Source organism: Phyllobates terribilis, unplaced genomic scaffold (genome assembly GCF_046119375.1).
Source record: "Phyllobates terribilis strain yellow unplaced genomic scaffold, ASM4611937v1 Scaffold_13__5_contigs__length_258822181, whole genome shotgun sequence".
Taxonomy (NCBI): Eukaryota; Metazoa; Chordata; class Amphibia; order Anura; family Dendrobatidae; genus Phyllobates; species Phyllobates terribilis.
In genome coordinates this window covers 123,081,416-123,108,548 of record NW_027362773.1, presented here as the reverse complement: position 1 = coordinate 123,108,548, position 27,133 = coordinate 123,081,416, and the positions used below count along the sequence as shown (strand labels likewise).

Genomic DNA, 27,133 nt, shown 5'->3' with positions numbered 1-27,133 from the left:
GAACGGTTGCAGGATTTGGGAATGTTTAGCTTGCAAAAAAGAAGACTGAGAGGAGACTTAATAGCTGTCTACAAATATGTCAAGGGCTGTCACATTGTAGAAGGATCATCTTTATTCTCATTTGCACAAGGAAAGACTAGAAGCAATGGGATGAAACTAAATGGGAGGAGACACAGATTAGATATTAGAAAAAACTTTTTGACAGTTAGGATGATTAATGAGTGGAACAGGCTGCCACGAGAGGTGGTGAGTTCCCCTTCAATGGACGTCTTCAAACAGAGGCTGGACAGACATTATTATTATTATTATTATTTATTATTATAGCGCCATTTATTCCATGGCGCTTTACATGTGATAGGGATATACATAACAAAAGCATTTACATAATCTTAACAAAACGAGTCAGCGACTGGTACAGGAGGAGCGAGGACCCTGCCCGCGAGGGCTCACAGTCTACGAGGGATGGGTGAGGATACAGTAGGTGAGGGTAGAGCTGGTCGTGCAGTGGTGTTTACTGCAGGTTGTAGGCTTGTCGGAAGAGGTGGGTCTTCAGGTTCCTTTTGAAGGTTTCCACGGTCGGCGAGAGTCTGATATGTTGGGGTAGAGAGTTCCAGAGTAGGGGGGAAGCACGGGAGAAGTCTTGTATACGAGTGTGGGAGGAGGAGATAAGAGGGGAGTAGAGCAGGAGGTCTTGTGAGGATCGGAGGTTGCGTGCAGGTAAGTACCGGGAGACTAGGTCACAGATGTATGGGGGAGACAGGTTGTGGATGGCTTTGTATGCCATGGTTAGAGTTTTGAACTGAATTCTCTGGGCAATAGGGAGCCAGTGAAGGGATTGACAGAGAGGAGAGGCCGGGGAATAGCGGGGGGACAGGTGGATTAGTCGAGCAGCAGAGTTTAGGATAGATTGGAGAGGTGCAAGAGTGTTGGAAGGGATGCCACGGAGCAGGAGGTTGCAGTAGTCGAGGCGGGATATGATGAGGGCATGCACTAGTGTTTTTGCAGAGTCTTTGCTGAGGAATGCACGGATCCGGGAGATGTTTTTGAGTTGGAGTCGGCAGGAGGTGGAAAGGGCTTGAATATGTGGTTTGAAGGAGAGATCAGAGTCCAGGGTTACCCCAAGGCAGCGAGCTTGTGGGACTGGGGAGAGTGAACAGCCATTGACGTTGATGGATAGGTCGGATGGGGGATGTGAATGAGAGGGTGGAAAGATGATGAACTCTGTTTTATCCATGTTGAGTTTTAGAAACCTGTCGGAGAAGAAGGATGAGATGGCGGACAGACATTGTGGGATTCTGGTTAGTAGGGAGGAGATATCGGGTCCAGAGAGGTAGATCTGTGTGTCGTCAGCATAGAGGTGATACTGAAAGCCGTGAGACTCTATGAGCTGTCCCAGGCCGAAGGTGTAGATGGAGAAGAGCAGGGGTCCTAGAACTGAACCTTGGGGGACACCGACAGATAGGGGGCGAGATGAGGAGGTGGTGCGTGAGTGGGAGACGCTGAATGTCCTGTCTGTTAAGTATGAGGAGATCCAAGATAGAGCCAAGTCCGTGATGCCAAGAGATGAGAGAATCTGGAGTAAGAGGGAATGGTCCACTGTGTCAAAGGCAGATGACAGGTCCAGAAGGAGGAGGATGGAGTAGTGTCGCTTGGATTTGGCATTTAGTAGGTCGTTTGTGACTTTGGTCAGGGCAGTTTCAGTCGAGTGATGCGGTCGGAAGCCAGATTGTAGACGGTCGAAGAGGGAGCAGGAGGAGAGGTGGGAGGACAGTTCAAGGTGGACATGTTGTTCTAGAAGTTTTGAGGCAAAGGGGAGAAGTGATATGGGGCGGTAGCTGGTCAGAGAGGAAGGGTCAAGGGAGGGCTTTTTGAGGATGGGTGTGATTGCGGCATGTTTGAAACATGAGGGGAAGACTCCGGTTGTTAGTGATAGATTGAAGAGGTGGGTTAGGGTTGGGATGAAGACTGAGGTGAGGTTAGTGATGAGGTGGGATGGGATTGGGTCAAGTTCGCAGGTGGTGAGGTGTGATTTGGAGAGTAAAAAGGAGACTTGACCTTCTGTAATGGTGGAGAAGTGGGGTTTGGAGGAGGATGGTTGAGAAGATATGAGGAGGGGTTGATCTAGTGAATCCTGCTTTGAGCAGGGGGTTGGACCAGATGACCCAGGAGGTCCCTTCCAACTCTACCATTCTATGATTCTATGATTCTATGATTAAGATGAGAGTGATGGTGTGAGCGTCCCAGTACTGATGGTGCTGGTGCGGCGATGAAACACAGAGACGTGTGGTGCAGTTTCCAATGCTTTACTCACAGTTCTCATCCAGGTCACTTGTGCACATGAAGGACCGCCTAAGCCGTGCTGCGTTCACCAGGCAAGGGGCTCGACCAACTCCCAGGCAATTCCAGAGCGTGGCACAGGGCTCCCTTCTCTTCCCTTCTATGGCCGTCCTCACCAGTGACCCACCTTTGTCCAGCTTCCTCGGGCCTTCTCTTGGCGAAACCTATCTCCGGTTTCCCTGACCCTACGTGGTATGCTTTCCTGGTGGATGTAGTGAGGTGTCGCACCAAGATGTGGTCACAACCTCCGGTCCTTGGCTGAGGAATCTGTTGCCTCCACCAATTTGGGTTCCGGTACCCTGTTCTGCCAACCCTTCACCCGCAATCTCCTGGGCCTTTGCGGTTCCTTCTGCCTTCGTGTCTCTGGGCCTTTCTCTGTGTTCCTGTTCCTTGTTTCCTTTCTTACTTCCTTTGCTGTTCCTTCTCCTCTCTCTCTCAGGCCCCGGCCTCCTGACAAGGCCTGCCCGTGGAGCAAAGCCCATGCTGCAGCTCTGCTCCCTGTCACTTCTCTTCAGACTCAACTTCTTCTTCTTTCTCCTGACTGGACTGGCCCCTTCTACTCCCAGAACTAAGATGGTGCCCACCTTATATACCTCCTTCTAACACCCGAGCCCAGGTGACTAGCAACCAATGGGCTCCTACCTATGCCCAGAGACCCACCCCTATCTGCTCCTACACCACTGGGTTTTCCTCCCCCTCCCCACTCCAGCCAGGGACAGAAGCTGTCGTGCTTGCACTTCTGTGGGAGCACCGTTGAGCTGTCCCTCGGAAATTGGGTGTGTGTGGTGCATGCAGCCTAACGAGCCCTAGTCCACACTCCATCCTTACCCGCAAGTGGAATATCACACCTCTGGTTTGAGGTGCAATAACCCTGTAGCAGCCGAGCCCTCGGGGTGCTACAAGTACAACCCCAAGAACACCATCCCAACCATGAAGCATGGTGAGGAAAACATACTTTGTTGGTGTTTTTCTGGAAAGGGGACAGGATGACTGCACCCTAATGAGGGGGAGGATGGATGGGATCATGTATCGCGAGATTATGGCCAACAACCTCCATCCCTCAGTAAGAGCATTGAAGATGGGTCGTGGCTGGGTTTTCCAGCATGACAATGACCCGAAACACAGAGCCAGGGCAACTAAAGAGTGGGTCACAAAACAGTAGATTTTCTTTTATATGATGAGCAATAAACATCCTTACATATTTTACCACTACTCACATTGTCTATTATTTTATGTCACAAGACCTACATATCACCTTCAGCATTAGTCTTCTCGACAAACATCCTGCCCATCCCCTGTACTTAAATAAAGGAAGCCCTTCTGCAAACACACATGTGACATCATTACTGGTAGAACAGGACATGCAACTTCCAATCTAGTTCCCTTTATAATCATTGCATAAATTAGTAAATGTAACTATTATAACATAAATAAATAAGAATACCAGTTATATGTTACTTTTTACTTACCTGTTATTGATTTCAGAGACTGTCTCTTTAAAACAACATAATAAATAAAATAAAAAATACATAAAAATTTAGACATAAGGGGAAATCCGAGGTTTGGATACAATCTGCTTATTTTGGGTTTGGTATTTTTTCTGGTTGTTGCACCTTATGACTATATTTCCATGACCATATCATAAAGTCCAGGTAGGGTCCACAGCATCCGGGCTAACCATGGATCTCCAGCTTCATAGATATATACAAAGCTGAGTTAGTTCAGGTCATTCAACCTGCAGTCGGTCCAGACTTTGTTGTTCGTACATGGGCCGTATAATGTATTCATGTACTTTTTTCAGCTTTAAAGCTTTATTGCAAAATCACAAATTGCTAAGCAGCATCATATTTTTTTCCAGAAATAGTGCCATGTCTGTCCATGGGCTATGAGCTGTGATACAAGACCCTGAGCGGGCAGAGATTTGTCACTGGAAACAGAAACAGCTCGATTTTTAGTTAGAATATTGAACAAGTTTTTAACCTAGAACGCATGACCATAAAAATGGGTATTTTCAAAAAAGAGTTGTTATACCGAAAATGCCTCTAACATAAAAATAAATGAACAACTGGAAATGACAAACAACTATATTCCTGAGGAATACCTAGAGTTTCAAAATTCTAACTAAAGTAATCTTGCAGAAAATAGAAAACAATTAACAGGGCGGGCCTGCGAGGCCCCAGGTATGCGTTCTAGGGTTAAAGAGAGATAGAACTTAAAATAGAAGGAAATGACCCAATATAGAGGAAAAAAAAATATTCGTGCAATGACGCACTAATTGTCACGGGGTTATTGCAACAGAGAGGTTTCAGAAGATCACGGCGGCTGGCTACACGTGCACCTGCACTGGTTGGATCTGCTTTGCCTTTTAGTTAGCTGTGCAGATTTCTCTTGCTCTTGTTGCAAGGGTTAAACAGTTCTGTTTGTCTCCTAGAGCTCTCAGTCCTGAGTTATCTCAGCTGTTCTGATTTCTCCACTCCCCTCTGGTATAAATGCTCACCTCTTAGCTGAGTAGCTGCCAGTGATAGCGTGCTATAACCTGGTTTGGAGCTGGAGATATCTGTTTGAAAGTTTGTTTGAGTGTCTTCCTTTACCTCATCTCCTATTTGGTTTGTCTCACCTTGTCCTTCCCCTTTCTGTAGTCTGGGTGCACTTTGAGTGATTGCTGTTTCTTTTATCTTTGTTTCCCTTTGTGTCTTTATATTAGAGCAGGACTAGCATTCCTGCTGCCCTACACAGTAGTCGAGATTGTTCTTAGGATAAGACAGGGATAGGAACGTGTTTGCCGTATGGGGTGAAAGAACCCGTTTAGGGATACTAGGTGCCCCCTTTAATCTCTCCCTACTGACAGAGCTCCCCTTTCCTTCCATCTCGCCGTGCGATGTCTTGCTTCAGGCAAAAGCGTGACACTAATTCAAAGCAGACATAAAACATTGATACCTAAAAAAGTTGCATTGAATAAGCAAAGAAAATTGTGAATCAGATACAAGGTAACATTATTGAAAGACCACCAAAAAAATTACAAACAAAATCCACCAAAAAAATTACAAACAAAGACCACCAAAAAAATTACAAACAAAGACACAATAAAAAAAAACATACAAAGACAAGAATAAAAACAGACTAAAAAGGGAGGCACAGGACTGTGAATACCATGAATAATTATGGAATAAGTCAAAAAAACTAAGACAGAAAATAAAAAACAAAAATGTAAAAATTGGCCAGGCTATCTGTAGCCAAATATTAGTAGCAGAAGATAAACTACAAATAACTGAGCATAAGTAACATATAACATAAGCTTCAAAGGAAATGAGTAGTGCGAATGGCCAGAACGAAGTGTCAGACTGAAGAACATTGGGCCCACCGGAGGATTTGATTCTGAGGGCCCACCTTTCTCCTCCACTCAAGAGCCCCATAGCAGCTGCAAGGTTTGCACTATGAACTCTCCTGAAGGACAAGCCACGGCCCACCAGAGGATTCTCCGATTCGCTGGTGGGCCAGTCCAACCCTGCCAGAACGTAATAAATGAAGTGCATGTGCTATAATGACAAACCTATACAAAAAGTAACAGGGAAAAGTACTGACCCTGGTTCACGGTGAACGCACTGCAGCTGCCCCACACTGGTTTTTCTATCTGAAAAACTTGTAAAATGACTATTACTACTAGCTGCGGACATTTCGTATCTACATCCAACGTAACAAATAATTTCTGCTGTAGAAAACTATAGAGGAGATTTATCAGAGTACAATGGAAAAGTAAAGCAGCTGCCCATAAAAACTAACCAGAGACCACTGCATTCACCGGGAATTACGGCAGTGGCTGTTCTGGTTCTTTTCTCTCCCCACAAGTTCTAAAAGACATTGACAATTCTGGAGGCATCTTCATTATTGAGGAATGCTGCTGGGTATTTGGGGCATGTTAAGATGATGAAATACTGGATCTTTAACCAACCGAGTGACATCTACAATATGTAGGTCAGGTCAGGCCCGGTCATAGTTTTCCATCTTATGACCCTATATATTTAACCATAATATGGATCTGCTTTGTATAGGGTCACAATAGGACTTCCATTAATCAGTAGCGGGTGTAGTACATGCAAACAATGCACATTATGGTGGGAAAATCTCAGCAACCAAACTAACCAGGGTTGATGCAAACTCTTACCAAAAGTGGATATTCCTGAGGTTTTCAATGGCGTTTGCAGTTTGGCGCATTGCAATGTCGCACCATACAGCCGACACCTTGCTGCAATGGCTGGGATTGGAGATATCTCTGACTCCTACAACTTAAGCCCTTAGATACTGTGGTGAATAGTGACCACTATTGACAAATGGGTTCTACCAGCTTCTTTAAGTTCCCTACGGGGACTAAAAAATATTGTTTATAAAAAGGTTTTAGCAAAATAAATACAAAATGTAACAAAATAAATAATTGCCTTTTATTGTATTCCCTGGAGCCTAGGGGGCTCAAAAAGTCCTTTTGGCCCATATAAAAAGACCAATGCTATAACTGGGGGTCCTGTTGAATCGTCTGCATTAGGGCCCATAAGCTTCAAGTTATGCCATATTCCAGTAAAGTGACTGCGGACATGCGACCAATTCCTCAAGGGACAGAGACCAGGACCATGATGATTCTTGGCACCATGTGTTTTGCCAGAAAAAAAGTTTGGGGGAAAATCCATTTAAGTGGTATCAGTCCCTTTTGTAGGCTGGTATAATAAGACATACCGTAAGCGTCCCCCTAGTGCATTGTAGCAGGAAGACGTATGGACCATCTGCATCCTGATTTTGGGTGGTATTGGGGGCACAGTCAGGATGTCGACTTTGATGTAGAATAATATAGGAATCTCCTTGAAAATTCCCTTCTCATTGTTACCAAACATTGGCTGACGTCATTCCAGTGTTTCATCATTGAGAAGCTTCACGTGCCTGAGACTTAAATACGGGAGCAGCAGAGAATAAGAGAAGGAGATTGCAGTCATCTGAAAAGCACTCGCTCCAGCAAGACAGCGATCCAGTGACTGGTAAGTGCTATGTTCTAATATGATATTCTTTATTCTTCATGACATATGGTCTAGTGTTCTCTGCTACTGTATACATCTGTGAAAGCAATATACAGATCTGAAAAATCCCTGTGACAATCCCTTTATATATACTGTATATATTTATTTATTTTTAAATTAATTAATTATTATTATTTTTTTTTTTACTTATATGCATGTATTTGGGACTATAAATCATTTTTCCAATTGGGCACCATTAAAAATGTTGCACCGTTTGGGTTTTACAGGCTCTTCTTTTGTCTGCACGTTTTTCTTCTATGTGATCTGTGGTCATAAATCAGCTCAGAAAAAAAAAACCTTAAAAAACATTCCCATCATATTATCAGAATCAGTTCACTGATGGATTCTCAGTAAACTCTTTCCACAGCCAGCAAGGGACAATACAATACAGAGAGTATAGAAGGCAAAGGGTATACAATATTTTTAATGAAACCCAATTACAAAAATGATTTATAGTCCCAAATACATTACATATAATTCATGCATTTCAGTAAACAAAAAAAATATATATTCTCAAGGGTTGATGATTCCTTTAAGAGCAAAAAAAGAAAAAGATATACATTTGCTGTTGAAGCATTGTAGTGCACCCTGCTTCAGCCTTTCTTGCACGCTATACTCCAAGTGTTAAATGGAGTTTCTGGTTTTATTAATGAAAGAAAAAGAAAAGATCTCTGATTGCAGTCACTGAATAATTGTAATGCTTGTATGTGAAGTTATAAATTAATGGTATTACTGGCCAGGATGTATACTGAGGTCTTATAGCGTTACCTTATCTGTCATTGAGCTGAGACAGCAATGCGGATTGGTTGTGAGCAGATCCGCACAGAAAACCTGCAGCGCCCAAGTCACGTGTGAATCTGGTCTAATGCTTCCAAAAGAGGTTGGAGTAAGTTGTATATACAGTTATATGAAAAAGTTTGGGCACCCCTATTAGTCTTAAGCTTATTGTTTTATAAAAATTGGTGTTTTTGCAACAGCTATTTCAGTTTGATATATGTAATAACTGTTGGACACAGTAATGTTTCTGCCTTGAAATGAGGTTTATTGTACTAACAGAAAATGTGCAATCTGCATTCAAACAAAATTTGACAGGTGCATAAGTATGGGCACCTCACCAGAAAAGTGACATTAATATTTAGTAGATCCTCCTTTTGCAAAAATAACAGCCTCTAGTCGCTTCCTGTAGCATTTAATGAGTTCCTGGATCCTGGATGAAGGTATTTTTGACCATTCCTCTTTACAAAACAATTCCAGTTCAGTTAAGTTTGATGGTCGCCAAGCATGGACTGCCCTCTTCAAATGATCCCACAGATGTTCAATGATATTCAGGTCTGGAGACTGGGATGGCCATTCCAGAACATTGTAATTGTTCCTCTGCATGAATGCCTGAGTAGATTTGGAGCCGTGTTTTGGATCATTGTCTTGCTGAAAGATTCATCCCCTGCGTAACTTCAACTTTTTCACTGATTCTTGAACATTATTGTCAAGAATCTGCTGATACTAAGTGGAATCCATGCGTCCCTCAACTTTAACAAGATTCCCGATGCAGGCATTGGCCACACAGCCCCAAAGCATGATGGAACCTCCACCAAATTTTACTGTGGGTAGCAAGTGTTTTTCTTGAAATGCTGTGTTTTTTTGCCGCCATGCATAACGCCTTTTTGTATGACCAAACAACTCATTCTTGGTTTCATCAGTCCACAGGACCTTCTTCCAAAAAGAAATTGGCTTCTCCAAATGTGCTTTTGCATACCTCAGCCGACTCTGTTTGTGGCGTGCTTGCAGAAACGGCTTCTTTCGCATCAGTCTCCCACACAGCTTCTCCTTGTGCAAAGTGTGTTGTATAGTTGACCGATGCACAGTGACACCATCTGCAGCAAGTTGATGCTGCAGCTCTCTGGAGGTGGTCTGAGGATTGTCCTTGACTGATCTCACCATTCTTCTTCTCTGCCTTTCTGATGTTTTTCTTGGCCTGCCACTTCTGGCCTTAACAAGAACTGTCCCTGTGTTCTTCCATTTCCTTACTATGTTCCTCACAGTGGAAACTGAGAGGTTAAATCTCTGAGACAGCTTTTTGTATCCTTCCCCTGAACAACTATGTTGAATATTCTTTGTTTTCAGATCATTTGACAGTTGTTTAGAGGAGCCCATGATGCCACTCTTCAGAGGAGATTCAAACAGGAGAACAACTTGCAAGTGGCCACTTTAAGTAGCTTTTCTCATGATTGCATACACCTGGCTATGAAGTTCAAAGCTCAATGAGGTTACAAAACCAAAAAAGTGCTTTAGTAAGTCAGTAAAAAGTAGGTAGGAGTATTTAAAACAAGAAAATGATAAGGGTGCCCATACTTATGCACCTGTCAAATTTTGTTTGAATGCAGATTTCACATTTTCTGTTAGTACAATAAACCTCATTTCAAGGCAGAAACATTACTGTGTCCAACAGTTATTACATATATCAAACTGAAATAGCTGTTGCAAAAACACCAATTTTTATAAAACAATAAGCTTAAGATTAATAGGGGTGCCCAAAGTTTTTCATATAACTGTAAACTAAAGGGCAAATTTCTTAAAGGGTTTGCCAACTACTCAGACAACACCTTCTGAATCCTATGTTTCCCCCTTGTAAAATAATAACACTTAGGGCTCGCTCACACATTTAAATCGGACGAGTGCAACCTGATAAAAAAGGTCTTGCACTCGGACCAATGTTTTTCAATAAGGCAGTGCAGATCTGCATATTTTTTCTCAGCTCACTTCCGGTACCAGCATCTTTTCCAGCAGTGTTGTCCCCCAGGGATTGCTTGACATTATTATGTTATGTGATCCCTGGGGCCAATCAGCGCTGACTTCACTCTCCTCACCCTCAGATATATCACAAACATCCGAAGGAAATGAGAGAGCAGCAGCTCTGACTTCCTCCGGAAGTGATTTGTCCTAAGGTGGGGAGTGAACCCAGCGCTGATTGGCCCCAGGGATCATGTGACTTTGTTATGATTCCCAGGAGAGCGAGAGCTGACACCACTGGAATGGTGCCGGCATCGAAGGTGAGTATAAGTGTTGTTATTTTATAAGGGGGAAACATAGGGATTGAGCATGGAATGCCTAAGTAGTGGACAACCCCTGTAAAGGGGCTGTGAGGTCTTAAGCTACAAGTCAGCAGTCACTCTATGTGACTGCAGACTTGTGAATCCTCACAAGTGTGAGGATTCTCCAGTGTTGGCATCTGGAGAGGGCTGTCATGTGACCGCAAGTATGCAATATGCATACTCCCGGACACAATCCGACTAGACTGTATCGGGCCTTGCTCAATACACTTGCATTGAGCAAGGCTGCACCCATCTAGTTGGATTGTGGCCAGGAGTATGTATATTGCATACTTTTGGTCACATGACTGCCCTCTCCTGGGGTCGACATCTGAGAATCCTCACAGAGAGCAATGTGCACACTTTGAGGATTAACCCTGGAGTCTTCCTTCCCTCACAGGTCTAAAATAAAGGTGAAGAAATAAAAAGGTACTTGGCATTCCAAAATGAAAATACTGTTTCGGATTTTATTATCAGGCAATTCAAATAAAGCTGTGACATTTCAGCTTCTACAATTGACCCTTCATCAGACACATTGCTGCAGAATGATCTGGCCACAGTGCCAAGTACCTTTTTTTATCTCTTCTATTGGATATGGACCCTTCTTGAGCAACCCCCTTTAAGCAGGAGTGTAAGATATCCCCCATACTTAACATAAAGGTGGCCATACACTTAAGACATAAGTTGGATATCCACGATTGATGTCTATTCCACCACCCAAGTTCGGCTTCATCAAGAGTTCTTGTGTCCTGAAGGAGGAATTTGTTGTTGGACACATCTGGTAAAGGCTTATCTACACTGAGAACAAAAAGATCAGGAGTTAAAATTGTAACCACCCAACTCTTCTATTATTTAGGCGTCAATATCAATATCGTTACCTTTCATCTTAATATAAAACTAATTTATTCCACACGTGTATGCTAAATTGGATTTTGGAGAAGAAAATGTAATAGTAAAATGTAACAATATCTCTTTACTTTGTTGCAGGTAACATGTTTCCTCCATCCGTTGTGCTACTGATCGTAACTATTTTACATTCCCTTCAAGCTGCCAGATATCAGAATATTTACTCCAGCAATGGTCAAGGTTTAGTGTCTGTTCCATCTGTCCCTCCTGATACCCAAGTTCTTTTACTGTCCTTCAATCAGATTTCATCTATATCCCTGGACTCTTTCCAGAACCTGCCGCAGATCCAGGTTCTCACTCTTGGTGCACAAATTACTAATGGATCCTTCGTTGTTGAGAAAGCTGCTTTTCAAAACCTGCCAAACCTCACCACCCTTGACCTCGGCAGCAACCGCAACCTCAGGTTACATCCAGATTCTTTCCGAGGTCTGTCCAGACTTGAAACCCTTTTTCTTGATCATTGTGGACTGAATGAGTCCATCCTGGAGTCTGGTTTGTTGGGCGAGTTAACTTCTCTGAAGAAGCTTGACCTGTCATATAATAATCTGCGCAGGTTGCAGCCGGATTCCAGTTTCCTGGGTTTGCATTCACTTTCCTACATTACTTTGAAGCTCAACAAAATCGGCAATCTGTGTGGAGACGCTCTCCAGAATCTCGAAGGACGAAGACTGGAGCTACTCGACCTCTCATCGAATCCCCTCCAGGTTTCTAACACCACCATGTGCCACAACCCATTTAGAAACATAACATTGGGTACTCTAGATGTATCGTCAATGGCCTGGAACGCAGAAAAGGTGGAGAATTTCTTTCAAATTATTTCTGGGACTCAAGTGAAGCATGTTCGGATGAGGAATACTGCTGCGTTGGGAAGTGGATATCACTTTAGTAACTTGAAGAACCCAGAGAAAAGCACATTTTCAGGCCTCCGTCTAAGCAATGTGAACATTCTTGACATATCACATAGTTACACGTCAGAGTTGCCGTCCGACATTTTTTCTGTATTCCCAAAACTACTGTCTCTTGATTTGTCCTCCAGCCAAATCAACCACATCAGCCCTGGAGCATTTTCTGGATTAACACAACTCATAAGCCTCAATATGTCGGGAAATCTCATTGGAGAAATTACGAGAAGCAGTTTTTCAAGTCTGTCATCTTCCCCTCTTATAACCTTAGATCTCAGTTCCAACCATATTGGAGCCATACAATATCAAGCCTTGAATGGCCTCGTCTCCTTGGATTCATTGAGTTTAAGGGATAATGCCCTTAGGGAAATCCCACTCGTTGAGCTGCCAAGTTTACATTTTGTCTTACTAAAGCAAAATCGCATCTCCAGCCCTAACGGTCTTACCTCCTTCTGCCCTAACTGTACATTTGTGGATCTTTCGAGTAACCGGCTGACCGATCTGAGAAGCTTGTGGGAAATCCTGGAGTTACGTTCTCTAAAACAACTTTCGCTCGGCAGTAATGAGCTCTCGAGGTGTTCACCGAATACCGCAAAACTTTTTAACAGCTCCCTTCCTTATTTGGATCTATCAGACAACGACCTAGGACGAGTCTGGAATAACGGCCAATGTTCAGATATTTTTATGCCTCTGGCCTCACTGAAAACCCTTAATCTTGCAAAGAACCAAATTTTCTCTTTACCGGAAAGTTTATTCAGTGCGTTAAAAAGTCTCCAAACTTTGGACTTGTCAAGAAATAATCTTAGACTTATCCATCAAGATTTATTCACTGACCTAAAGACATTAAAGTCCCTAAATATAGGGGGCAACAACCTTGTCACCCTGTCTTCTTCAAGTTTTACGCCTCTGGTGTCCTTACAAAGCCTTAACCTATCAGATATAACCCCCATATGTACCTGCGCCCTTAATGAATTTTGGCACTGGATAAGATCTGCTGAAGTGACTGTGGAAGTCAACAACAGCGATGAGATTTCATGTCTCAGCCTGTCTCCACCAGTTCGAGAAATAACAATGGACAGTTACTTTAATGAATGTTGATTACTCATGTTTTTTCCTATATACAGTAAAAGAAAACCTGTATCATTTACATTACACCGATCTTGTCTTTATGGGTTCGGACATCATCCATGTTATGCTCGGGTGACCCAATACTATAGAGTTTATATCTAGAATCAGTCTACATGAAAAGTTAAACAGTTTTGTGTATACATTGCATCACGTATCTTGTACTAATCCTGAATCACCATCACATAAATCTGATCTGTTTGCCCATTGTAAAGCATAATCAGTCATTTTCAATCACATATATAATCGATTACAGAGTGATCAAGGATGCGCAGATCCAAAGCAAAAGTGACGGAAATGTTCCAGAATGTTATTTCATTAATACCTATGTAATGCAAATATAACTTCTGATATATACTGATTCTCATATATTCATTAAACTGTAACTTAATTCATTTAATAGTTTGCATCACTTCTTGACCACTAGATGGCAGTACAGGAACAAGGCATTGCAATATGTTAAGTGTCCACTAGATGGGTGAAAGTAGAAATTGGATTATTTACTATCTAAGGCAGGGGTCTCTAACTCAGCTGGGCATATGGGCCGCACACGGAAAAACATTTAATTTGGGGGGCCGCATTATTTGCATGACAAAGTGACATTTTTAGTGATACCATTTTATTTTCTATACGCCTTTTGAACTGGTCCTCATCCTGCAGACATGGTCTCCCATCCAGATTCGCCATATTGCAGACATGGTCTCCCATCCAGGTCCCCCATATTGCAGACATGGTCCCCCATCCAGGTCCCCCATATTGCAGACATGGTCTCCCATCCAGGTCTCCCATATTGCAGACATGATCTCCCATCCAGGTCTCCCATATTGCAGACATGGTCTCCCATCCAGGTCCCCCTTATTGCAGACATGGTCCCCATATTGCAGACATGGTCTCCCTTCCAGGTCCCCCATATTGCAGACATGGTCCCCCATATTGCAGACATGGTCCCCCATACTGGTCCTTATCTTGCAGACATGTCCCCCATCCAGGTCCCCATGTTGCAGACATGTCCCCCATCCAGGTCTCCCCCAATACTGCGCACAGGGTCCCCATCCCCCCAATACTGCGCACAGGGTCTCTGTCCCCCCAATACTGCACACAGTGTCCCCGCCCCCCCATACTGAGCACAGGGTCCCCCCCCATACAGCGCTCAGGGTCCCCGTCCCCCCATACAGCGCTCAGGGTTCCCGTCCCCTCATACAGCGCTCAGGGTTCCCGTCCCCCCATACAGCGCTCAGGGTTCCCGTCCCCCCATACAGCGCTCAGGGTTCCCGTCCCCCCATACAGCGCTCAGGGTCCCCGTCCCTCATACTGCGCACAGTGCCCGTCCCCCCATACTGAGCACAAGTCCCCTGTGCTGTATTTCACATGACAGATAAAAAAAAAAAGATTCTCACTTGTCCTCCGTTCCCTCGGCGTCCTTTCTGCACCTGTGGCCCGCAGGCACAGACCCCGAAATGATCGCGGCCCTCTCCAGCAGCCGCCGACATCAGCGCTGTAATGCAGTGTATTGCCGCGCAGAGACCGGCTCTCTGCACAACAATACCAGTGTCAGCCGCCGGCCTATCAGAGGCCAGCAGCTGACCTCTGCGCATGGCAGTGACGTCATATGCCGCTGCGCTGGGACGCAGACATCAGCTGCTGGCCTCTGATAGGCTGGCGGCTGGCACGGGTATTGCTGTGCAGAGAGCCGGTCTCTGCGCGGCAATACACTGCACTACAGCGCTGATGTCGGCGGCGGCTGGAGAGAGCAGCGATCGTTACGGGGTCTGTGCCTGCGGGCCGCAAGAAGCAGCCGGAGGGGCCGCATGCGGCCAGCAGGCCGCGTGTTTGAGGCCCCTGATCTAAGGCCTCATTCACATGTCAGTGTCTCCAGTACATGTGGTGACAGTTTTCACATGTACTGGAGACACTGACACACATAGACCCAGGGCCGGCTCCAGGTTTTCATAGACCCCGGGCGAAAGACTCTCAGTGGGCCGCTTTAACACATACCACGATTCATGATGCACAGATAAGAAATATATATATATAATACAATGCCAAAGATTTCACTCACTTCTTACATTACATGAGTGATATCTATTGTAAATTCTACAATAGCTCAGAAACCAGCAAATCCAGTGCGTGTCCTAGGGGGAGTCATTTTAGACAGGACAATATAGTCCTAGATACAGTACTATGAGCACCACATAGTCCTCCATACAGAATAATGGGCCCCACATAGTCCTCCATATAGTATAATGGGCCCCACATAGTCCTCCATACAGAATAATGGGCCCCACATAGGGCTCCATACAGTATAATGTGCCCCACATAGCCCTCCATACAGAATAATGGGCCTACATAGTCCTCCATACAGTATAATGGCCCCACATAGTCCTCCATACAGTATAATGGGCCCCACATAGTCCTCCATACAGTATAATGGGCCCCATATAGTCCTCTATGCGGTATAATGGGCCCCACATAGTCCTCCATACAGAATAATGAGCCCCACATAGTTCTCCATACAGAATAATGAGCCCCACATAGTCCTCCATACAGAATAATGAGCCCCACATAGTCCTCCATACAGAATAATGGGCCCCACATAGTCCTCCATACAGAATAATGGGCCCCACATAGTGCTGCATACAGAATAATGGGCCCCACATGGCCCTCAATACAGAATAATGGGCCCCACATAGTGCTGCATACAGAATAATGGGCCCCACATAGTCCTCAATACAGAATAATTGGCCCCACATAGTCCTCCATACAGAATAATGGGCCCCACATAGTCCTCCATACAGTATAATGGCCCCACATAGTCCTCCATATGGTATAATGGGCCCCACATAGTCCTCCATACATAATAATGGGCCCCACATAGTCCTTTATACAGAATAATGGGCCCCACATAGTCCCCCATACAGAATAATGGGCCCCACATAGTCCTCCATACAGAATAATGGGCCCCACATAGTCCTTCATACAGAATAATGGGCCCCACATAGAGCTGCATACAGAATAATGGGCCCCACATAGTCCTCCATTCAGAATAATGGACCCCATATAATGCTCTATACAGTATTATGGGCCCCATAAAATTCTCCATACAGAATAATGGACCCGATATAATGCTCCATACAGTATAATGAGCCCCATATATTGCTCCATACAGAATAATGAGCCCCATATAATGCCCCATACAGAATAATGGACCCCATATAATGCTCCATACAGTATAATGAGCCCCATATAATGCTCCATACAGAATAATGAGCCCCATATAATGCCCCATACAGAATAATGGACCCCATATATTGCTCAATACAGGATAATGGGCATCTTATAATGCTCCATACAGAATAATGGGCCCCATATTTTACTCCATACAGAATAATGGACCCCATATAATGCTCCATACAGAATAATGGGCCCAACATAGTCCTCCATACAGAATAATGGGCCTCATATAATGCTCCATACAGAATAATGGGCCTCATATAATGCGCCATACAGAATAATGGGCACCATATAATCCTCCATATAGAATAATGGACCCCATATAATGCTTCATACAGAATAATAGGCCCCATATAATGCTCCCTACATGATGGACACCGCTCACTGAGTTCTGTGCAGTTCAGGGGCCCACTCGCTGCAGCGAGTCATTCTCCTCTGCTCCTCAGAGTGTGTGGTCGCCTCAAACCACCACACACACTGATGAAGAAATATTGCACAGATGGACAGGGACACTGGATTATTTCAATTTTGGACAGGTGAGGGATATTGTTCTTTTTTATTTTTGGTTTGTTTACAGGGGACAGTGGCTTCAGGGAAGGGGGTGCAAAGGTGAGTATAATGTGTTTTTTTAATTTTATTTTTATTTTTACACTTGTTGTAGACAGTGGGCGCTGAATACAAATTCTATCATTGTTTCTTGCTCGCGAAGATCTCAGCCAGAGGAGGGGACAATGAGAGATTCCTCCCTCCAGCACCCAGCACCTAGGAACACCTTGAATTTTACCGCTGATTCCCAGACTGAGGGTACAGTGGGTACGGAAAGTATTCAGACCCCTTTGCATTTTTCACTCTTTGTTTCATTGCAGCCATTTGGTAAATTAATTAATGTACACTCTGCACCCAATCTTGACTGAAAAAAAAAGAAATGTAGAAATTTTTGCAAATTTATTAAAAAATAAAAACTGAAATATCACATGGTCATAAGTATTCAGACCCTTTGCTCAGACACTCATATTTAAGTCACATGCTGTCCATTTCCTTGTGATCCTCCTTGAGATGGTTCTACTCCTTCATTGGAGTCCAGCTGTGTTTAATTAAACTGATAGGACTTGATTTGGAAAGGCACACACCTGTCTATATAAGACCTCACAGCTCACAGTGCATGTCAGAACAAATGAGAATCATGAGCTCAAAGGAACTGCCCAATGAGCTCAGAGACAGAATTGTGGCAAATACAGATCTGGCCAAGGTTACAAAAGAATTTCTGCATTACTCAAGGTTCCTAAAAGCACAGTGGCCTCCATAATCCTTAAATGGAAGGATTTTGGGACCACCAGAAGTCTTCCTAGACCTGGCCGTCCAGCCAAATTGAGCAATCGTGGGAGAAGAGCCTTGGTGAGAGACGTAAAGGAGAACCCCAAGATCACTGTGGCTGAGCTCCAGAGATGCAGTAGGGAGATGGGAGAAAGTTCCACAAAGTCAACTATCACTGCAGCCCTCCACCAGTCGGGCCTTTATGTCAGAGTGGCCTGATAGAAGCCTCTCCTCAGTGCAAGACATATGAAAGCCAGCATAGAGTTTGCTCAAAAACACATGAAGGACTCCCAGACTATGAGAAATAAGATTCTCTGGTCTGATGAGACGAAGACAGAACTTTTTGATGATAATTCTAAGCAGTATGTGTGGAGAAAATCAGGCACTGATCATCACCTGCCCAATACAATCCCAACAGTCAAACATAGTGGTGGCAGCATCATGCTATGTGGGTGTTTTTCAACTGCAGGGACAGGATGACTGATTGCAATTGAAGGAAACATGAATGCGGCCAAGTACAGAGATATCCTGGATGAAAACCTCTTCCAGAGTGCTCTGGACCTCAGACTTGGCCGAAGGTTCACCTTCCAACAAGACAATGACCCTAAGCACAGAGCTAAAATAACAAAGGAGTGGCTTCAGAACAACTCTGCGACCATTCTTGACTGGCCCAGCCAGAGCCCTGACCTAAATGAAAATGGCTGTCCACCAACATTCACCATCCAACCTGATGGAACTGGAGAGGATCTACAAGGAAGAATGGCAGAGGATCCCCAAATCCAGGTGTGAAAAACTTGTTGCATCATTCCCAAGAAGACTCATGGCTGTACTAGCTCAAAAGGGGGCTTCTACTCAATACTGAACAAAGGGTCTGAATACTTATGACCATGTGATATTTCAGTTTTTCTTTTTCAATAAATTTTCAAAAATTTCTACATTTCTGTTTTTTTTCAGTCAAGATGGGGTGCAGAGTGTACTTTAATGAGAAAAAAAATGAACTTTTTAGAATTTACCAAATGGCTGAAATGAAACAAAGAGTGAAACATTTAAATGGGTCTGAATACTTTACGTACCCACTGTATGTGCTGAGGAAGAAGTTTGGATTAACTTCCTAAGGTGGTGTATTTGTAACCGTCTCAGTAAATAATGCACCTTTAACCTCATCGCTTCTTCAGCTCCTCATTGTGAGTTTAACAGCAATGCAGGAAAACCACTCTTAATCCAGACAATACAATAAAATATTGGAATAATATAGTATGTTATGTAATAGTAGAAAAAAGCATAAGATCCATTGGCCTAATTTAAATATGTAATAACAAAGGATAAAAAACCTTGAGTAATGTAGATAATAAAGTATGATGAAAACAAAAGTGCCCCCTAAACACAGTAAGACACCCCCAAAAGAAATTCCTCAACAGTACCCTACACAAGCGCGGTATGATGACCCTACTGCCCCCCTCTTTCAATCACCCTGACAAAGAATGGTGACCCCATCACAGTATGATTCTCCAACTATAATCCCCACACAACCCTCCATACAGTATAATGGGTCCCACATAGTCCTCCATACCGTATAATGGGTCCCACATAGTCCTCCATACAGAATAATGGGCCCCACACAGTCCTCCATACAATATAATGAGCCCCACATAGTCCTCCATACAGAATCATGGGCCCACATAGTCCTCCATACAGAATAATGGGCCCCACATAGTCCTCCATATAGTATAATGGGCCCCACATAGTCCTCCATACAGTATTATGGGCCCCACATAGTCCTCCATACAGTATAATGGGCCCCACATAGTCCTCCATACAGAATAATGGGCTCCACACAGTCCTCCATACAATATAATGGGCCCCACATAGTCCTCCATACAGTATAATGGGCCCCACATAGTCCTCCATACAGAATAATGGGCTCCACACAGTCCTCCATACAATATAATGGGCCCCACATAGTCCTCCATACCGTATAATGGGTCCCACATAGTCCTCCATACAGAATAATGGGCCCCACACAGTCCTCCATACAATATAATGAGCCCCACATAGTCCTCCATACAGAATCATGGGCCCACATAGTCCTCCATACAGAATAATGGGCCCACATAATCCTCCATACAGAATAATGGGCCCCACATAGTCCTCCATACAGTATAATAGTCCCACATAGTCCTCTATACTGTATAATGGGCCCCACATAGTCCTCCATACAGTATAATGACCAGAAATAGTGCTCCATACAGTATAATGGCTACACATAGTCCTCCATACAGAATAATGTGCCCCACATAGTCCTCCATACAGTATTATGGGCCCCACATAGCCCTCCATACAGAATAATAGCCCCACATAGCCCTCCATACAGAATAATGGGCCCCACATAGTCCTCCATACAGAATAATGGGCCCCACATAGTCCTCCATACAGAATAATGGGCCCCACATAGTCCTCTATACAGAATAATGGGCCCCACATAGTCCTCCATACAGAATAATGGGCCCCACATAGTCCTCCATACAGAATAATGGGCCCCACATAGTCCTCCATACAGTATAATGGGCCCCACATAGTCCTCCATACAGAATAATGGGCCCCACATAGTCCTCCATACAGAATAATGGGCCCCACATAGTCCTCCATACAGTATAATGAACCCCACATAGTCCTCCATACAGAATAATGGGCCCCACATAGTCCTCCATACAGAATAATGGGCCCCACATAGTCCTCCATACAGTATATTGGGCCCCACATAGTCCTCCATACAGAATAATGAGCCCACATAGTCCTCCATACAGAATAATGGGGCCCCACATAGTCCTCCATACAGAATAATAGGGCCCACGTAGTCCTCCATACAGAATAATGGGTCCCACATAGTCCTCCATACAGAATAATGGGCCCCACATAGTCCTCCATACAGAATAATGGGCCCCACATAGTCCTCCATACAGAATAATGGGCCCCACATAGCCCTCCATACAGAATAATGGGCCCCACATAGTGCTCCATACAGTATAATGGCCACAAAACATGCTCCATACAGTATAATGGAACCCATATAGTTCTCCATACCGTATAACGGGGCCCCACATAGTCCTCCATACAGTATAATGGCCCCACATAGTCCTCCATACGGAATAATCGGCCCCACATAGTCCTCCATACAGAATAATGGGCCCCACATAGTCCTCCATACAGTATAATGGCCACAAAATGTGCTCCATACATTATAATATCCCCTCATAGTCCTCCATACAATATAATGGCTCCATATAGTCCTCCATACAGAATAATGGGTCCCATATATTGTTCCATACAGTATAATGGGCCCCATGTATTGCCACATACAGTACAATGGGCCCCATATATTGCTCTATATAGTATAATGGGCCCCACCTAATGTTCCATACAGTATAATGGCCCCATATAAAAAAAATTACTCATCTCTGCCCGTTCCCCTGCTGCTCTCTTCATGGTTTCTTCAGATTCTCTGCACATCTCGGTACGTTGTAAAGAAATCATCGCGCCCGCTGCACTGAGACATCAGACGCAGAGAGGGAGTGATGGGAGAGGGAGCATCAGCTGATGTTCCCTCCTCCAACATTGCCCTCAACTGAATTGGCATCCGGGATGCCGATATAGTTGATAGTGCCAAGCCGGGTGAGAGTGTGATTCTGAGTGGGGGACCTGCCCGGCGTCACGGGCCAAATATACTCAATATACTCACCCTGCGGGCAAGATTTGGCCCGCAGGCCAGAGTTTGAGATATGTGATCTAAGGGCATGCTAACAGTGGCGTATAACATGGCCGAGGGCTATCTGATTTTTTATCGTATAGCACTCTGCCCAATGTTATGATATGTTACCATGCAGATCTGCGATTATTTTCTCATGCTGATTCGGATCATGTGCACCCACACAGGTCTATGGGTGTGTGAGAAACATCGGACTGCACTCGGAAAAGTAACTTCTACTTTATAAAATCATTCTGTCACACTTTGGGTGCATTCACCCATCCGTGTGTAATGTCTGAATTCTGTCTGATTTTTTTATTGGACAGCACTCGGACCCATAGAGTGTCACTTCATTCACACATTCGTGAAAATCAAGGATCTGAGAAAAACCTCAGAGCATGACCTTATACTGAGTGGGTGTGTGTGCAGTCCGATAAAAAAATTGAGCAGTGCACGGACATTCACATGAATCTGTTAATACACCCTTAACTGCAACAATTTTGAAAAGCTTTTCAAGCTACTCACCACGTTCCCATGGACATTAATAGCACAGCAATTTTTGGGGAGTGTGATAATGGCTAAGTGAAGCACTAACCTAAATACTGTACCTCAGAATATACATCAATCTGTCATAAAACATTAAAGGGAACCTGTCACCTCCCAGAAACACTATTTATCTGGTGATTTAGGGGTGATCTGCAGATAAATAGCATTTAAATCCTGTAAAGCTGACTTACTGGAGCAGCGGCTACAGGGAGAAAATGAAGCAATATTCTTCCTGCAGCTGCTTGCTTCCAGTCATCTGGACGGTGCCGGACGGCTGTTACTGTTACCGATCAGTACCCAGTGAGCGCTGCTGTAATTACTCCCCGGCATATTGACAGCCTGCACTAGACATGACTAACTGCTCCCTGCACCGCCCCCATAGCTAGAAGCGAGCAGCTACAGAGACAATAAAATATCCCATTGATTGATAGGTTATTATTTACTTCCTTTTCATTGTGCATTTATTAAAAATGTTTTTATTATACAAACTTGCAGTCCTAGTGCTGTGCATTCAAAAGAAAGATCCATAGGCGATGGGATGAAAATGCTGATAAAAGCGGAAAAAGGCTCCCGCGTGACGTCCACCCTAGACTGTCCTAATCATAATTAACTCACCACAATTAGGGAAGCGTCAGACGGCCGTATAACTCAGACAGGGACTGGCCGGCGCCTCTCCCAACCCGAGCATGACAGCTTCATGTATTTCTATGACTTCTGTGTTTTCATTGGCTGTAAGCCATAAACATCAACATTAACAGAAATAAACACTTGACATAGATCACTCTGTTTGTAATGACTCTATATAATATATGAGTTTCACTTTTTGTATTGAAGAACTGAAGCAAATTAACTTTTTGATGATATTCTAATTTAGTGAGATGCACCTGTATGCGTATAAGACTGTTGAATTTGAGTGGGTCCGTACATCACAGTCTGTGTATCACAGATATCTGAATTCAGCGTAAAATTAAAGGGAATCTGTCATCTGATTCATGCTGCCCAAACTATGGGCAGCTTGAATTGCAGCCTGATTGCACAAGTGCAGTCAGATATATTTTCTCTGAAACGCTCTGGCATTTCAGAAAGATCCGACAGGGGACCAAAAGCAGAGACGATACTAGTCTAGCACCGCTCTAGCCGGACCTTCCCAGCACTGCTGCAGGTGATTGTAAGATCTCTCCCTATGTACAAGTAACACTTATTTACGTTTGTATGTAAAAAAAAATCCTGTTCTTCCGATCAGACGGAATTGTGAAGGCTGCAGTCAATTGGCAGCTGTTGATTGGCTGCAGGGGTCATGTAATATTGTTTATGTCAGAAGATCAGCACGAGGGAAAATAGGGCTGAGAGCAAAAAGCAGCGCTGGTCTGGGAGATAGCATCCATTTTTGTTATTGTAATTTATGTTGTACCAGGGGCTATTAATAAGGGCCTGTGCTGTAGAGGACAACACCTTTAAGATCTCTTTAGATGAGAGAATAAGTAGTGAGCAAGGATTCATAAGAATAAATCGCTCTTGATTATCAGCCTGTGTAAACAGCCGGCGATCACCCGACTAACAAGTTAAACACTCCTTTGTTTTGTGGTTGGATCGTTCATGCCGATGTAGCGGTGTCCAAAGAACACCGCAAGGCCATAAAATTTACTGTTGTCAGCAGCACATCACCCGGTGTAATCAGATGTGCTGCCGATAACATGCAGCGTATAGAGACGGTAGTGTCCTGTTCCCATCATCCTGTGTACATGTGGCACCCCAGGGGTCTGGTTTCCACAGTAATGTAATGTTATGTCTGAGAGCAGGTGGGAGGTCCTTTGGTCAGGGATCCTGTGCATGCCACACCTCCTGCCCAGTCTTGGGAGGGGAAGAACTTCCCCTATATAAACCTGGGGCTGAGGCAGGGTTAGTGAGTAGAAGAAGAAAAGAAGTAGAGACAGAGAAGCAGCATAGGAAGAAACAACAGGAGCTCTGTGGAGCAGTGTTACAAAGAGTCAGGGGCTGGCAGCTGCAGAGCTCGCCCTGACTAAGAAGTATCACCGGACCCGGAGTCCGAGGCTGTGGGGACTAATCTCTACCCAGCAGCAGAAACCGACCGGCCGGGGATTGCAGATCCTCTGGCCCAGAAACCTGAAGGCACGGTCACAAGAGTGGGACCAGCACCGCCATCGTGGAGCGGAAGCCATTAGAAGGCCCCGAGTCACCGGCCATACGGGTGAGCACCACACGGTACACTCAGGGACGTGGGCTACTTATACCCGCCTCTAGCAAGGTAGCCAGAAGAGTATCGTTAGTTTGGGAGGCCTACAACTCCACCTGGCCAGGGGAGATCCCATCTGCTCAAGGACTGACCAGGCCCCAATCGCTAGCCAGTACTCCGGGAGGGTCTATCTTTGTTACCAGTAAAGACCCTAAACTACACCGTACCGTCTCCGAGTGGTTCCTGCTACCCCCATCATCCACGTCGGCTGCCCTGAGGCCATACCCCTCCCGTTGGGGGTTATACTACCACGCTGCACAATCCTACCACCGGCCTCAGCGGTCTGCCCTGCAGCAGCAGCTCTAAAGCTGCATTCAACGGGTGGCGTAGTCATCTAACATCTACTGCCATAGACTGCCACTGAGTTTGACACCCTGGGCACGGACCGGGTCACCGCCACAAGGACTACTACCCCTATCCGGATCCGGCTCCGGGTATCCACTGAACACGGCCCAGGGGGCGCGTCAACTTTGGCGTAGTCGGCAGGATCTCGTGCCCGTAACCACCGGGTACTGCGTGCCTGAAAAAGAGACTTTCAAACTCACCTGTGGTGAAGATTCCCGCCATCCGGCGCCATTTTCAGCCTTCTTCCCGCCATCCGTGAAGATTCCCGCCATCCGGCGCCATCTTCAGCCTTCTTCCCGCCATCTGTGGAGTTTTCCCGCCGTTGGACGCCATCTTGAGGACGCCGCGCGGGAAGAAGAGGGGCGTGGACTCCGAAAAGCCCGCGAGAACTGAAGCCCCGCCTCACGTCCGGACGTTGCGTAAGGTCCTGGAAGGAGCCCAGCAGACGCCGACGTCACAGGAGCGCGACGGAAGGTCCTCAACCCTGACGATCCACTGCGGAGCCGCGGCCTATGGAAGAGGATCATCGCAAGGTAGGCCACGGTCCAATAGGGGGGAGAAGGATGTCGGATACGGAGGAGAGCTTCACTGCCTCAACCCCCGCCAGCGCCACCGCTGCTGCAGTTATGCCCTTCACCATGCCCTATATCCCGGGAGCAGCTTGGCTACCCCAGTACTCAGGGGAGTCACATACCCTGCATGACTTTAGAGAAAAGCTGGATAGCCTCTTCCAGGTGTACCCCCTCACAGAAGAACAAAAGTGAGCATCCTGGTGGCCCAATTAACCGGGGCAGCCCAAAGGGAGGTAAAGTCCTGGCCACCTGGGGGGAGGACTGTTGCAGGGATACTAACCCGGCTGAGGGACACCTTTGATACCCGCACCTCAGCCGAGATCAAGCTTACATTCTACGGGTGCAAGCAGCGAGCACAAGAGAGTATAAGGGACTATGCCCTGAACCTACAAGAGGCCCTAAGAGCCATTAAGCAGACCGACCCTGACGGCGTGGGAGACGAGGACAGGCTGTTGACTGAACAATTTATAGAGGGTTTATATTGCAATGCCCACCGAACCCAGTTGCGGGCAATGGCCTTACAGGACCCTCATCTGGGATTTGCACAGTTCAAGGACAGAGCCATCCGGGTGCTCCGAGAACCGGTACCGGGTGGCGTTGTGACCCACAGGCGCCCTACTACCACTTACCACCAGGAGGCGGCGCCCTTGTCGGCAGGGCCTGTGGGAGCTGATGCGCAGGCTTTGGACAATGACCCGGCTCCAGACCTACACCATCAGGTCCAAGAGCTAGTTAAGAGCGTTGCTGCGCTAACCCGAACTGTGCAGTCTTTACAGGTTTCCACCCCAGGGAAGATCCAGCTGGCATCCGGACCGGAGGACATCCCGTGGCGTCGACCAAGGAGGACCCCACCGGCCAGAGGAAGACCCAGTGACCGATACAGCGAGGACGGACGACCCATCTGCCGCCGCTGCAATCAACCCGGACATATGGCAAGGTACTGTCCTTTAAACTGGCACAACCTGGGGTAGAGGGCCAACCCCCAGGAAAAAGATCACCAGGCCCATCGAACTGGCGCGACAGATATGTGGGAGGACGTCCAGTCTTGCCTGTGGTACTGGATGGCATTCCCATGAGTGCCCTACTGGACACCGGGTCACAGGTCACCACCATCCCGTACGTGCTCTTTAAGCAGTACTGGAATGACTCGGATATTACCCGCTACCCTGACGACGACTTGAGTATCATCGCCAGCAATGGCCAGCCCATGCCACAGATCGGATTTAAAGAGGTGACCATCAAAATCGGTAGAGTCGAACTGGCAGCACAGGGACTGATCATTGTAGATATTGACAAGCATGAGAGTCACCCAAAGATAACGCTAGGAACTAATGTAATTGAAAATTGTCTTGCAGAGGTGATTTTCCTTTTACAACAGGTTGCCAAGAACGCCAGCTCCGGCGAGCAGCGAGTGCTCCAGAAAGAGATCCGGGCACTGATGCGACGGCAACAGGTGGAACTCTCCGGCGGTGAGATTGGTAGCGTAAGAATGTGTGACCCTTTCCCTATTGCCATGCCCCCAAAAAGTGAAATGATGATTTGGTGCCGGGCAGCTATTGGTCCGAGAGGTAGAGATTACCAGGCAATGGTAGAACCAGTTTACTCAGACAGTAGGCCCACCATTTTGACAGCACGGGGGGTGGTCAATGTACGCCATGGGAGGGTGCCCGTTCGCATAATAAATATCGGGAAGAGGGAAGTGTACCTACCCCG

At 45.5% G+C, this 27,133-nt stretch overlaps 1 protein-coding gene across 1 annotated transcript; it reads left to right on the top strand.

The window, feature by feature from the left end:
* Positions 1 to 7,215: 7,215 nt before the first annotated feature.
* On the top strand, positions 7,216 to 13,811 carry LOC141174002 (toll-like receptor 5). The gene is made up of 2 exons (XM_073658583.1): positions 7,216 to 7,358; positions 11,471 to 13,811. The coding sequence occupies exon 2, from the start codon at positions 11,476 to 11,478 to the stop codon at positions 13,387 to 13,389; it is 1,914 nt and encodes a 637-aa protein (XP_073514684.1). The 5' UTR covers positions 7,216 to 7,358; positions 11,471 to 11,475; the 3' UTR covers positions 13,390 to 13,811.
* Positions 13,812 to 27,133: the final 13,322 nt, after the last annotated feature.

Excerpts from the sequence above, each read along its gene's own strand:
- LOC141174002 (XM_073658583.1), top strand. The coding sequence starts at position 11,476 with ATGTTTCCTCCATCCGTTGTGCTACTGATCGTAACTATTTTACATTCC.